General features: G+C 50.0%; 1 protein-coding gene across 1 annotated transcript; it reads left to right on the top strand.

Annotated features, from left to right (window-relative positions):
* The first annotated feature begins 8,962 nt into the window (after positions 1-8,962).
* On the top strand, positions 8,963-13,759 carry LOC122392652 (segmentation protein even-skipped-like). The gene is made up of 3 exons (XM_043387744.1): positions 8,963-9,569; positions 11,611-11,888; positions 12,155-13,759. The coding sequence occupies exons 1-3, from the start codon at positions 9,386-9,388 to the stop codon at positions 12,641-12,643; spliced, it is 951 nt and encodes a 316-aa protein (XP_043243679.1). The 5' UTR covers positions 8,963-9,385; the 3' UTR covers positions 12,644-13,759.
* Positions 13,760-14,805: the final 1,046 nt, after the last annotated feature.

Raw genomic sequence — 14,805 nt, 5'->3', positions numbered from 1 at the left:
GGACGGGCGCCAGAGAGGCTGCGCTAAGCTAGCTAGCTATGTGAAATATCCGAGTAACAATCATAGTTAGGCTCTGCTGGAACGGTGACAGGTCAGGATACTCATTAACCATTTTTCAGATTAACGGTACTGTTTGCAAGAAACGGGGAATACTGCATCAGCACACTGAAGTGTCATAGGACAGCTGACAGAAAAGAAAGCATTATGATCAACAAAAGTGTGTGGGATTATAATTATGAAGCTTTAATTAAACTTTCCACCTACTTTGTCGTCACTCGTCGTAACAGGTTACGGGTACTGGCTAGTGAGTAGGTACTGTAGGAGTTCCATAAACATGTCTAAATTATTTCAGGGCTGCAATGCCTGGGAAACCTTAGTCAAGTCCATAGCCCAAGCGCTGAAGACGTTCACATGTGAACGTCTTTAAGCATTACGGTGCACCGTAATGCTTGAGTGAGCCACATAAATCAGAAGTCATAAATACATGCTTCCTCTCTGAGAGTGCACCTAATTATGTGTTTATTTACCATGCACTGAATGAATGTCGCTCCGGTGCAGTTTCCGCCTGGTCCATTTAGCACAGAACAGGCTCGGCATCCCAGCCCTGCTGCTCTGGTGTGGTCGTCGTGTTATTGTTGGCCTCCAGTGCACAGTCCATGAGCGGCTCCTGACTTCTGGTTGGCAGCCTGGCTGCTGGCTATGCCGCTGTGACACGGACCATGAACGATGGAATTGACATCTCATTTGCAGGATGATTGGTAGAGAATCATGTTCACAGCGATGATTGCTGGATTATGCTGCTGTCACGAGTTTAATTGGGTCACGAAGGTCGAGTTGACAGCATAAGATGCTGTACTCTGTAACAGAAGGGGGTCTGTTTATACAGTGTAATAGGACAGTGCCTTCTCCTAGCATTATTTATTTGATTTACCGTTAGTGGACACGACAGGAAGCCAGCCCTAATGGCACTAACACAGCTTTGCCATTGTCTTATTAGCTCACTTGTGTGCCTGTAGCATGCGTCAGGCTCGCGCACATGTAAGTACTTGTCATGAGGATAACTAATTCGATGGATAAGCCATCATCAGCATAATATAATTTAACCCTCGCCCATGTAGGGGGGGTTGGTGCAACCCCCCCTGAGGCTTTTCGGAAATAGTGCAAAAACGGCGGCGCGCAGCGCCGCCAAATTTTGGGTACCTAATGGGGCAAACCTTGCGCATCTTTTGATAAAAAAAAATTTGACCGGGTCATGTCAGGTCACGGAGTTATGACGTCACAAAGGGAACAGCCTCCGGCCGGATTTTCACAAACTGAGTGTCAACGCCCGAGGTTTCCTGCCGGTGGTACGGACATCGGTTGATGGATCGTGATGAAACTTCCCATGCATGTTGGGGCAAGTATTGGCTATCATATGGTATAAGAAACATGACCGGGTCAGGTCAGGTCACGGAGCTATGACGTCACAAGAGGAACAGCGTCCGGTACTATTTTTGAAAAGCGCCCGAACCACTATTTTGCTAATTCTTGTCACCTCAATGGGAATATGCAGCAATATTAGCTTCTATAGGGAGCAAATGGACCTCCCAAATCCAAAAATACAATCAGATTTCAAAAATTTAAATTTTGATTTTTCGAATTTCTGCCGCCGACTGTGACCTTGCCGACTTCCGGCGCTCCCAACGCGCCATTTTTAGAGCTAGGGAAACGAAATACATACCAAACGATAGAGAATTGATCAAGGAACACGATAGTGAAGGTTTCAAGTCGATATCTCCCACCGTTTTGCCGCAATCGCCGCGGAAAGTTGAAAAAGTCTATTTTTCCGAAAATTTGACCTTTGACCGGTCAAAAGTAGGTCAAATGTTGACCTAGGACCAAAAAATATACCACCAATCGCGAGATCTCGGCGAGAGCAATCCGTTGCTCTTTTCCGCTAAGCTCTACGACGCTCCGTTTTCAAACGCCAAGGGGGGGGGGTCGCACCAACCCCCCCCCCCCCCTGCATGGGCGAAGGTGGCAGATCGCCGTTTACGGGCGAGGGTTAACTTCCCAAAAGATGTTTGGAATTTAGCGCAGTGGAAAAGTCTCCCTGCCTCGAGCTCACCAAAAGATGCTGGAACTTCTAAATTAGAATGCACCCTAGACTGTTTTTTGCCATAACCGAGCGCAGCTTCTGGGCTGTGACTGAAGATGCTGTGTCTTCCAGGCCATGTTCCAGGCCGTCCCTCCCAACTCGGCTACTCCTCCATCCAAATTCCAATTTGTGAGCAATAGCACCGATGAATAGAAGCCTTATACGCTCCTAATTCCTCCCCAAAAACAGTGCTGGACATCCCGAGCCATACCATCGGATTGTTACGACTAATTACTGAACCCAAACCTCAACGCACGCTCTGTTAGCTTCTGAACGCCCCTCTATCTCTCGTCTTTTTTTCTGGTGACCACTGCGCTCGAACATTCCGTGGTATAAATTCCGGTCCTCGGACCGCTCCTCTCCCTACATCCGAGTGCCGCCGCTCCCAGTCGGCGCCTCAGGCCGGCCGGGCGCGGTGTCGGCCGATCGACCGCTCCCGTCTGGCCGACAATAGGGCCTCTGTGCGGCCGCGCCGCGCACAGAACGGTCATTCCGGGCGGCTCGGTATGGCACGTCGGGCATACCGAGCCGCCCGGCCTCCTCTGCCCGGCCGCCCGGCCGCAGCCTCCTCTGGGCACACACGCAGCTGCCGACAGCAGAGATTTAACTCGATTATAGCCAGATGCCATTCCGAACGGTAGTAAACCACGGAATGTGGCCGTCGCTGCTGCTGAGTGGCTCTGAACACCGCTGAACGTCATACCACCGGTGGTACTGAGCTCTGCTGGACGAGAGGAGCATCGGCAGGCGGCACCGCCTTGGGCTCTTCTGATAGCTACTGTTTTGTTCTTATTTGGATGCTGAGTTCAGAGGAGGCCACTGCACAGTCAGCACCGACAAATGCTGCTCGGTCTGTAGTCAAATGTTGGGATGAGAAGATGGGCACCAAGCTTGGCAGACTGTCTTCGAACACTATTATATAAAATGTTGCATTTTTTCAGACAGTTTTTTTCCCAAGGTAGTGGAAGAATACTACCATAAGGTAATAAATAACACTATGGTATAACACTATGGCACACTATCGCAGCGTTATTTATTACACTATGATGCTACCTTCAAAGGCAAAACTTACCTGAATTATTGAAAGAAAAGTCCATTGAAACATTGCTGGAATGGTATCAGCCGACTGAGAGGTCTGACTCCGGCTGGTCTGATCCTGATGGTGTCTATAGGAAAACAGAGCCTACTGAGTGCTGAGTACCCTGCCCCGGGCCGGGCCACCAGCTTTGTTTGCCAAAAAGCAAGATCCGTAACAATGATGGTTCTATCGCCATCTAAAACGCCGTCTGACTGCGCATAAACAGAATCATTACGGAGGGCGCGGCGATGGCGGCGGCGATAGCGGCGCACCGGCGCGAACACGGCGCAGGTGGCGCGCCGGTATATCGCCGCGGCCGCCGCCCGGCGCGCCATTATTGCCGTGTTTGTTCTCCGCCGTCCCCCGCTGGGCTGACTCCGTTCAGTGCTCCGTAAAGGACGGTACAAATTGGTGCTGCCCATGAATTACCTGCGAGCAACTAAAACTGAGTTGCGTCTCCACGGAGAGTCACCCAAAGGAGATATGATTTAGGTACATGCTTGTTTGAGTGAGCGAATTATCGAATTCGCAATTCGATTATGATTGAAGCCGTCTTATCACTACCCGGCCCGGTCATCTGCGATGCTATGCTAGCAGCGCCGGGGGCACACTGGCCACCGAGCAAGAGCCGCTCTACATCTACCTGGCCGCCCGGTGAGCTGCACCACATAGCTCTACTCAGCCCCGGCCGTACCGATCACCGGGCACCGAGCGGTGACGGTCACACTCGGATGGGTCCGTCTGGCCCCTCTCCAGCCGGTCGTGTTTGTTTACCCAGGCCGGGAATCGACCCATCGGCCGGCAAAGTACGGACAAAAACCGTAGGTCCGCCGGCGACCGGTCACACACTGACGCAGATCGAGCGCTGTCGATGGCGTGCCGTTCATTTCTCTCGTAACGCGGCGACAGAAAAACGACGCATCCATCAACAAACCTTGAGCTGATATCAAATCAACTATATTTTTTGCTGATCGGTGACAGTTATTTGGTGATGAAACAGCTTAGTGGGGATTTTATGAGGTGAGGCATCACTATTCTGATTACAAGAGGATCACTTTTGAAGCAACCAAAATAATCAGAAAGTCATTCCATCGATGTTTAAACATTAAATTCTTTTTAAGTAGTCTTGATGTCACTCCTACCCGACAAAATAAGTCACTCTAGCAATAAGCGAGAGTGTTTAATACTAAAGATATACATAGACATAGGACTTTTTCAGCCTACCAAAGAAACTCATCTTGGATCAACCATGCCAAAATCGGCACCGTTATAGAAAGTGCTGAACGAGTGCGCACTTCATCAATATAACTTCTAAACGCTTCAGTAAACGTTTCATACGATACCTTAAAATTAGCGAATTCTTCCCAATCCTTCACGACGTTCTAGGCCGAGGGAGGGTCAGCTGGACAGACCGGATGTCCATTCAATCACCACTGACTACCCCACTTACCAGACCCTTCTCTAGCCGGAACTATCCACCACCCGACCACCTACTCACCTCAGGTGAACACCTCTGAAGACGTAGTGATATTCCTCAAAGACCGACGTCCCGCCTCAGTGCTCCCTTAGCGTACCCACGGGGTCGGCTGTTCTCCGCGCGGCGCTAAAACGGGTCGCGACCCGGTAAGTGGCCGCTCCGGCCGCCGGCGGACAGAGACACAACATCCGCCGGCGCCCTGTGCCGCCCTGCGTCGGTCCCGACGCGTCCGACGCCGTTTATGACCGTCCTGGGCTCCTCCGAGTGCGGAAACGACGACCGAACGACCGACGGCAAAAACGGCACGGATTACGGGTGAGGGAACGAAAGACTGCCATGAAAGAAATGTATGAACCCACAGACGGAGTGATATCGGTAGACACGGGATTCGCGATCAGCGATGATGGAGAGGGTTTAGGGTAAGGTGCCTAATTAGCGACCCTTTCCGATTTGCGACCTACCTCCCTACAGGAAAACTGGCGGGAGAAAACGGGGTAAAAACATCGTCAAAGGGTCAGCCATACTTTGGTTATCAAATTTAATTATTTTCCGGTCGTCGATGTTTCTAGTGGGACGTTTCAGGTGAGTTTAAATAAAAATGACGACTTTCTTATCCAAAACGTGTGTGTTTGGGCCCTCTCTGATGAAAAGCGATGCACATTAGGATGATGCACCTTTTTTATTCTGAATCGACATTCCTTTTTTAATTGATTGCCGTTTTCCCATAGTGAATCGCTCAACTGTGCACAGCATGGCGGTTAAAAATGTGTCGCAACTCATATTTCCTATTTGCGCCTGACATGGTCGCAAATAGCTCAAGAAGGGAAAGAAAGGGGAAAAGTGAGAAATGAAAATGAGGTGTTGCTGAAGCTTGCAATGTGTGGCAGAGGATGTCAAATGTTGTCACCGACTGCAGAGGTGCCGAATTCAGCGCGGACCTCGAATATCATACGAGATAGCCCGCAAAATTTAGGTTTCCGCCTTCTTTTCGCCTTCGGTGCATCACGTGATCAGTTTTTACTTACGTAAATGTGTTGGATAAACGTTCCTGTTCGAGTGATTGAGTGCTTTGCGTATAGATTACCTTTTTTAGGTCATATTTCATCTTTTCAGGCGTCGCATTTTTTTTGCCATTTTTAATATGGGGAAACCCATAGACTTATTAGCGACCCTCCCCGGTCGCTAATCGGGAAGAGTTCCCTATTAGCGTTTTTTGCAATGGTTTGCCGAAATGCTCACTACAAATAAGTTGGTGAATATTGGGGCAGAAAATGACTATATTTTAAAAGAAAAATGAACGATCTCTTCGAAAATCAAGCCAGTAACACAGTGGCACCCACAGAGCGTGCGCAATGACGGTTCAAATTAAGGGGGTCGCTAATTAGGCACCTTACCCTACCATTGTAATGGCCATATACAATACATTTATACAATGCTGTGAAGTTGCCAGGTTACATTTTTGATATTGTTATTTCTCAAGTAAGACCAAAGCCTATCGGCCTTCACATTCACACCATGCTGACCAGTCAGACCACTGCTCAGCGGCCTTATTGATGGTGCAGTGCAACAAAACAAGAAAGCGCAAACCTTCGCTCCTTCAAACCTTCCTGTCCGTCCTCCTCCCCCGCCCCTGTCCCGCCCTCGTCATTCGTCAGCGCCCCCACGACGGCAGCTCTCGACAAAAACATACCCAACTCAACTATTTATGTCGACCCTTCAGATAAAATAGATGAACACACGGCCGGCACAGATGGGATCGCTAAATTGGACGAATAATTCGGCAATAATTTTATGAGATTAGCGTCTGAGAGCGGGCGGCTTCATAACTCGAGCTCGGCTGGCGAGGGCGCTGCCGAGTTGATGGAGCTGAGAGACGGCGATTTAATTTTCAGGCCCCATCATACGACGGCAGAAATATGGTATGACAGACTCGAGCTGCAGTTCTGCTGAGCTAGTCAGCATACTGATACAGCTTTAGCTTCGCTCGCCGAATAACAGCGGACGTATAAATGCTTGCTTATGGGATGCTTACAGATCCGGAGCATTTATCTCGCAGATTGACTGCATTCTGATACATTGGTTATATTTGAGCCTGACTCAGAAATCGGGCAATTGAGTCGCTTAAAAAAAGATATGAAATTCGCTAGTTATTACTAAGATATTGCAGATGAATAATATAGTAAACACATTAGATAAACGGTGATACTGTTGCATTTGTACACATGTTGGATATGCAAATGAGCTGCAACGAATTTTCGAATTGGGTGCTGCTACACGTGAAAGCTCCGACCCGAACGATTTCTTGTGGAGTAAAGTCTTCATTCAATTATTACCTACATTAGCAAACTCCAAATCATGTCCTTTAGTGCACGTCCTTTAGTACACGCTATCATTTGTTCGAAACAGGATCAAAAACGTGTTATTTCTATGCGTTTTAAGAGTCGCTCGATGGCCTATTTCTCTAGACATGATAAACAAATTGTGTGATGAATAATAAACAATGCGTGTGATACGATGAGATGCACTTCGATACGGCCTTTTAACATGCTCCTATCGTCACACAGATGTACGATGTCATTGGACCACTGCTTCGCCTCGACACCGTTCTTAGAACAGATGTTATCACTGTTCCATTCATGGATCACTGATTTAGCTCTCAGCTGAGCCGGAAACGAGGCGATGCCATCTTTATCCCACGCTTTCTCCTATACTTAGCTGTGATACGGTGGGACCAATAAAGCTGTTGCGGGCTGGGACGAGCGGTCACTGTACTGATAGTGACCGTTTGCGGACTAACTCGCAGTGACCGACCGTAATGACCAATGGCATTACAACTGATGACTGACCGTCTTCATAAGAGTCTAAATGTCAATGGGGACCACTTGTTTACTTTTGACCACCCTCAAGCATAGACCTTTGCAACGTATGTTCGCTATTCACCATGCTTCATAGACGGAGTTATTAAGTTCATTCACAGCGCTCTCCGTCATCGACCGAGTTCACTGGCATCCTCCCATCTTCCTAGTTAGATGTTACCACCTTCCTTGCCCAGCAACTGCTTCACCAAACGCTACCATCCTCGTCACTGTCACCGTCGCCGTCACCGTTGCCGACGTCCCTACCACTGCCTCGCTGCCCCAGTGGCCTATCCCCCATCTAATTGGGAGTCCCATTGCGTGGGGACGGGATATCTGGATTGGCGCGGAGGGCGGGGGGAGGGGGAGTACCGTAAACTGGGGATCGTGACACCGCCATGGCCACGGCCACGGTCGCACAGAACACTAAACTGGGCTGGGGAGGTCGGATGGTGCACCCATAAACCATAGGCGCCGGACGGGGACGCTGGAACAACAAGGTCAGGGCGGCGGCGGACCCGAGCGAGGGTGACGAGGGGTATGTCATTGCCACTGTCACTGTCACGGTCACTGTCATCACAGGGGTGTCCGGGGGAGAATGGCTGGCGGGGTCTGACACCGCCTTAAAACTGTCACTATCACTGTCGTTGATGATGGCAGCGCTAGTGAAAATAACACCGACCGGTAGGCGATATTGTAGCGTGCACTCATGTATACTATACAGTCGTGCGTGGGGCAGCTGCCACAAAATAAAGTTTCGTCAAGGGGGGATGAATGATTATGACCCCGTTTCCATGGGCATCACTGATCCGGATCAGCAAACTTAAATCGTATTATATTTCTCGAACTATTCGTTACAGGATATAATTCAAAGTGGATTAGGCTTATATAATCAGTTAATCCCTTACTTTCATTTTCATATAATGTCTAACTATACTGGATTAGCTAATCCATTTTTACTGATCCGGATCAGTGTGCCCATGGAAACGTGGTCTATATGAACTAGCCCGTACATTTCCATAGAACGTAATTTGAAGCAGAATTTTATTTATTTATTTTAATTGAGCTATTGATTAGATCGCATGGTGGATGCATTTCAATAATATAATTCGATGATTTTCCTTACTTGATTAGAGAATCAAGCGCGATCTAGTCCAATGCTGTATATGGGAGACATAGTTGCGCACTTGAAGTCTACCTGTGCTCAGCCTTTTGCACGTCTCCTGAATATATTGCCCGTTTCGTCTCACCCGCACCCGTTTGGCTCGGTTTTAGTACTCCCCCGTTCGGCGTTAATTTTCTGCGGCGTTTCATTTCGGGCTGTCGGCCCAGCTGCCGCCATCACGGCTTCCTGCGTCTGATTGCGCCATTCGGTCGGTCTGCGGCAGAGCCGAGAGCCGCATTACTCACTGGCACCGAGCTCTGCCAACAGCCTCCTCCGGCCTCTGCCAACAGCCTCCTCCGGCCTCTGCCCTCGGCGGCAGCTGCCCCCTCCCCTCCCCTCTCTCCCGGGAGCCTGCGCTGCATCTCATTAGACGCGCTGTAATCTCCATCCGCCGACCATCCGCGGCGCTGTGTACCATTTACGCTAAGTGCGGATGATTCCTGTGCTTAATGGCAGCCAATTACTCAATCAGCGCTCAGGCCGGGCCAATAACTCGGCGGCGGCGGCGGCAGCCAATGGGAGGCGGCGGCGCCGGCCGACCGACCAATCAGCGGCCGCCCAGTAATTGGATACTAACCGGAGGGCGGTCCGTGGCGCGGCCGGCGCGCGGGCCATCTTCAATGTGGGTCCGGCAGCGCTCCGTGTGCGGTCGCCGGGTCAGCCGCCGGTCGTCATGAGCAGCCGTCAGCCGTCGCCGGCCGCCGCCGAGCCGCCGCCGCCGCCTCCCTTCTTCCCGGGGCCGGCCTACTCTCTGGACCTGCTGAAGGCCTACGGGGAGCTTAGGGAGCCGGCCGCCAGCCCGCCGCCCGTCAGCGCCGACAGCAGCGGCTCGCCGCCCAAAGCGGCCGCCAGCTCAGGTGAGACACCGGCCCCGGCCCCGGCCTTCTGGCCTTACAGACCCAGCCGTGACCACTGTCGGGACTCACTCAGTGCCTGGAGAGCTGCCCCGGGGCAGTGTGGAGGGCCGTGGGGTCAACGCGGGTCAGTCGGCCGGCCCGGGCCGTGGCCGCTGGTTGTTCTGAAATGTCAGTTTGGGTACGGTTCTGAGGGGTCATGTCTTGACATTGAGTGTCCTGTGGCACCGTCTCAGCCCATCGGGAAGCTTGAGATAAATTACGTTGTGTAAGTAGCACACCAGAGAGTTAGCCTCGGGCAGTGACCAGACACAGTTCATATCTGGCCAGCAGCGCGGTGACCCAGGCCAGTTTTACTAGATATAAGTCGCAGAAGATTTCGATACATAATTCACGGCATTTTAGTCATCCTAGCAGTGTGCCCCTTGCTAACGGACTGTCATGGTTGGTGGGATTCAGAAATGCTAAAAATGAGCCTGCGTATTTCTATGAGCAGTAAATCAGAGATCACTGTCAGAGATCTAAACTCAACGAAACTTATTGCAGTGAAATTGAATCGTGTGACTCCAGTCTGCAGTGATTTTAGACGATCAATTTGAGTTTGAACTTGAACCAGCGTTCTCAGAGTCGTGTATTGAGGTCAAGGTCATCTAACAGGCATAAAGCTACCTTATTTTAAACTTAATGGTCTGCAAGTTTTTAGCTGTTCAATGTTCATAGTGAAAAGTTTAGAGCAAACTGTTTGTATATGCTTGGATTATATTGCAAAATTAGGCTTGTGATACACTGCATCGTTTTCATCAAGTGAAAAAGACTATCCACTAATGTCCAGGCATCTCATGAGACTGTCCATTTCATTCCGATAGGTACTGTAACTTTGCAGGAATATTGAGGAATCAAATAAATTGATAAGCTTCACTTGAGCACTGGTGAACGTATTACACGATGTACCTATCTAATTATGAGCTTGAAATTAATTAACTTAGGCTGAGAATGGAATTACAGCAAAGACCTTTCGTAAATCGTTACTCTGGAATTCTCATAAAATCGTTAATCGTTAGTCGCTAAATCGTTATTAAGCTAAAAATAGATACCTACAGCAATTGCAATACAGCAAATGCCTTTGTAATTGCCCTGGGGCAATTGATGTATGTAATTTTATTTTGTAGCTTAATTTAACAACTAACGATTTACAATTTACGATTTTATGACGATTCTAGAGTAACGATTTACGAAAGATCTTTGCTGAATGTAGCTCGAAATTGCGTAGAGTTTCGGTTATAATCATTTTGACCTTCTGCAGCCCTTGATGTTAGCTGGTTTCTGGGGGGGGGGGGGCAAAACCCCTTTCAGTTTCTTCCGCTAAGTAACTCATAAAGTAAGAAAGCTTAAGACCACCTGGGAACCCTTTTTGCTTTGATTAGCGTTAGATCCTTCTTTGTGCTTTGTGGCTACGTTTATTTGCAGTTATAAATGCTAACTGGGATGACCACGTGCCCTTATTAAAAATGTTTTGTTAAGTACTTTGCATGCTTTGTTCTAACGCTTGCGATTGCTTCGACAAGATTATTTGATACACAAGCACAGCACCCTTTAAATATAATCCTCTCTGTGTTCTCTCTCGAGATACTCGAGCTGCGCTGCAGTCAGCTGATCAGAGATCGCAGCTCAGATCCGCGGCGGCTGACTGCCACCGCCGCCATCGTCTGTCCTTGCGGCGGCGTTAACAGTCGTTTGATGTGCGCCACCCGGTGTAGGTTACGGGGCGTGGCGGCCCCATAATGGGTGGCTAATGTCACCGTTACGGCCGATTACTGCACACTAACGACACAGTGAAGCGATACCGCCGTAACGTGTGTAACGTAACGACTGGGCTGGTGAGTGGTGGCCCTCCTGCCTGCTGCAGTGACCTTGCTTTGTTGCAATCGGTTTTGTATCCTGCTTGCGTGACCTTCCAGATCTGACGATCTGCCAAGTGTGCTACCCCGAGTTAGCAGCCTCTCAATGATATGGCGGTCACTGTACTTCTTGCCTCCTGTTGCAGAGGACAGCAAGACGGCCTCGTGTGACAGCACCGACCAGCTGCCTGAGGAGCGCCCCCAGCACCGCTCGACCCCGCCGCCCTCCTCCGGCACCAAACTGACCTCTGGTGACCTCACCACCGGCGGTACCCCCGACCCGGGCATCCGGCGCTACCGCACCGCCTTCAGGCCCGACCAGATCAAACGGCTCGAGGCCGAGTTCCTCAAGGACAACTACGTCAGCCGACCCAAGAGGAACGAGCTGGCCACCGAGCTGGGACTCGCAGAGGGAACCATCAAGGTAAGGAACTTTTGAAGCTTACTGAAATGCACATTGCACATTCTAGCGATAACAAGCACGCAATAACACTAAGCTGATATAAATGATATGCACTCATAAGGAGCTCTCGATAAGCGTTGTTCATTCTTTGATCGAGGCCAGGTCAAATACTAGTACCTTACAAAGTCTGACAGCAGTGGGTACACATTTCCGGATTCATTCGAGACTCGGCAGTGGGTAAATCCTGGCAAACCCTCTTCACAGCCCTCCTCTATGCCCGTCTCCAGGTATGGTTCCAGAACCGTCGGATGAAGCACAAGCGGCAGCAGATGACCTCCTGGCCGCTCGACCCGCGCTTCGCCGACCCGACGCTGGCCGCCCTGCTGCTCCAGGCAGCCGTGGCCTCGGGCGGCTACGGGCCGTACGGCGCCGCGCCGCCGCCGCCTCCCCACCACCACCCCGCCCACCACAGCCACCCGGGGGGCCCGCCGGCGGCCGTGCTGCCGCACCTGGCCGGCTACTACGGCCCGCTGGCCGCCGCCAAGGGCCGCTTCTCGCCGTACCCGGCACTGCCGCTGCGGCCGCAGCCCAGCCTGGCCTCCGGCTTCCTGCTGCCGCCGCCGCCGCAGCCGCCGCTGCTGGGGTCGGCCGGGCGTGGCTCCCTCTCACCTCCGCTGGTGGCCTCCTCGGCGGCGGCGGTAACGACTAGCTCACCTGACCCCAGCACCTTCTTCCGACCATTCAAATCGGACTCACCACCTCCCGGAGAGCGCTAGTTTACTCTTAGGCAGCTTTTTCGTTGGCTGTGTGTGCGGACGATACACTATCGTGTTTAGGTGAACAGAGTTGCGATGTCGCTGGCTGATGCTCTGGTGCTACTGCTTGAGAGGATAGTGAACCCTATTGTCGTGCTGTAGTCAGTGTGGGCTGGGGTCTCCTGGGGTGGGGTCTCTGAAGCGGCCAAAGAGCGTACGGGGCCCTACCATTTCTGCGAGCGCGGGTAGGGAACAGTGATTTGCAGAAGCAGCAGTCCCCGGAAGCTGCGTCCTGTACTGTTATTGGTACTACAGCAGCGGGCTGCTGAACTGCTGGGCTGCTAGTACTGAAGCGGTTCCTATTCGCCCGGGCCCAAAGTCCTTCACCGTGCAACCTTGCAGCTGTCGGTAAAATATTCGTGTGCTCTGTAAATATCCGATGTTCGCGCTATTATTTCGCAGGTGAAACCACAGTTATGCTGACGAGAAAGTGGTGAGCGAATGATGTCTATTTATTTTCTCTCTACCTATTTATCTCTTCCTGAATACGGTTTGGTGAACTTCAATACCTTGACACAAGTGTAACTTATTCGTTTTATGCTTTGATATTTGTAATTTGTATGAATGTGGCTATTTAGCAAGTGAGAAATTCGAATGTTGAGGCGCTACCCAAACAACAATGAGTTAGTTATCGGACTGCTCTACATAGTGTTTCTGGATCCACCAGTGACCAGTATACCTACTCAAGGACCTAAAAACAAAAGTATATAGTCTGTGGGGGATAAAAAAGAAACTTTGGAAAATGATCTTTTTTAATTTCTCTGTGACAATTTTTGCTCTTGCTATCTGTATGGCCCATTGCTATTCGTTTTCTGACCATTCGTTGTTTGCTGTGTGTAGACAGAGAGTGACTAATCCTTGCAATACGATTGGGCACAGTGCAGAAGGTCGCTACATTAGAACTCCACTACCAGTAGCGTGAGTGACCCCTGATGTAAATGTGTCGCGATCCACGGGGCCCATATTGGGCAACACTGGTCAATGGTTTTAGCTGGATGTCGTGAACGCTCGTGTACTGTATGACAGCTGTGGTGTTATATTTATGTCCCTTGCAATATAGATTGTTGCAGCTTGCAAGAGAGTCTTTTCATCGTAAAAGTGACCAAGAAGTCAATAAGGTAACACGATGCTATGCCAGTAATTTGTAAGCATTTATTTTGTTATTATTTTAGTGACACCATGCAAAGACGGTAAGGGGAATATTAGTTGCAAGCGTATATGGTTAGGAAGAGCACACCCAAATGTCTCTAGCCTAGCTTGAATGACGGAGTTATGCACAGTGTAGTCCGAGACACAATCTGGCTGATGTCTCGGCAACTTCGCTGCCGAGACATCAGCCCGAGCCTGCCGGCTGCAACTTCGCCGCTCCATGTTGATAATGCTCGGCACGCGTATTTACAAATTGCAACCGAGCTCCGCCGTAGGGTATTTTATTTCCGCCGTAGTGTATTTCACTTGGGGCATTTTCTACCATACATCTGCCTGAGCTTAGGGTAATTACAATTTGTCGGCGACGTTAAAAAATGATGCACTTTTTTTGCAGTATAGGATATCGCATGTGCATATTTCTGCCTTTTTGGGTGCGCTTTATCGGTTTTTCGTGAGTAACTCGTGTAAAAACCGTCCGATCGCGACGAAAATTTCAATGCCCCCGATTTTATCAATTTTACACCTACCCTGAAAATTTCATGACCCTGACCTAAATGACCTTTGACCTGTGACCTATTTCTCGAGACCATGTTTGGCCCGAATCGCGATTCGGCGTATGTCGGATCGCATTAGCCGCGCGGTTGCAGTCTTCACGTGGTTTCAAGCGTTGAAACATGTGATATGATGCTGGTCCCATGCATTAGGGTGGGTGTCAAGGTCACCTGAAGGTCAGGTCAGCTCAATGACCTTTGATGACCTCGGTTCCTTTTTCGAGTTTTACATGTTTCTAGGCTAGTTTTTGGAGCTGATTTCGAATTTAGCAACTATTTTTTTATTCAAGCCTCCCTCCAACGGGCTCTTGTGTTGTCCCAATTATAGGAGGAGGATTTGAACATTACAGGGGGTGTAACGAAATTAACCGGACACCTTTCTTCCCGCTGTAATTAAAAAGCAAAACAATCTGGTACTTTTTC

This window comes from Amphibalanus amphitrite, unplaced genomic scaffold, assembly GCF_019059575.1.
Source record: "Amphibalanus amphitrite isolate SeventyFive unplaced genomic scaffold, NRLGWU_Aamphi_draft 000496F_arrow, whole genome shotgun sequence".
In the NCBI taxonomy this organism is placed as follows: Eukaryota; Metazoa; Arthropoda; class Thecostraca; order Balanomorpha; family Balanidae; genus Amphibalanus; species Amphibalanus amphitrite.
The sequence above is the reverse complement of the archived record's forward strand: the minus strand, read 5'-3'. Positions and strand labels throughout refer to the sequence as shown.

Bases quoted from the DNA above. Each gene is read 5' to 3' on its own strand.
- LOC122392652 (XM_043387744.1), top strand. From the start codon at position 9,386: ATGAGCAGCCGTCAGCCGTCGCCGGCCGCCGCCGAGCCGCCGCCGCCG. The intron at 9,570-11,610 runs GTGAGACACCGG...CTCCTGTTGCAG, and splicing joins CAAAGCGGCCGCCAGCTCAG to AGGACAGCAAGACGGCCTCG. The intron at 11,889-12,154 runs GTAAGGAACTTT...GCCCGTCTCCAG, and splicing joins TCGCAGAGGGAACCATCAAG to GTATGGTTCCAGAACCGTCG.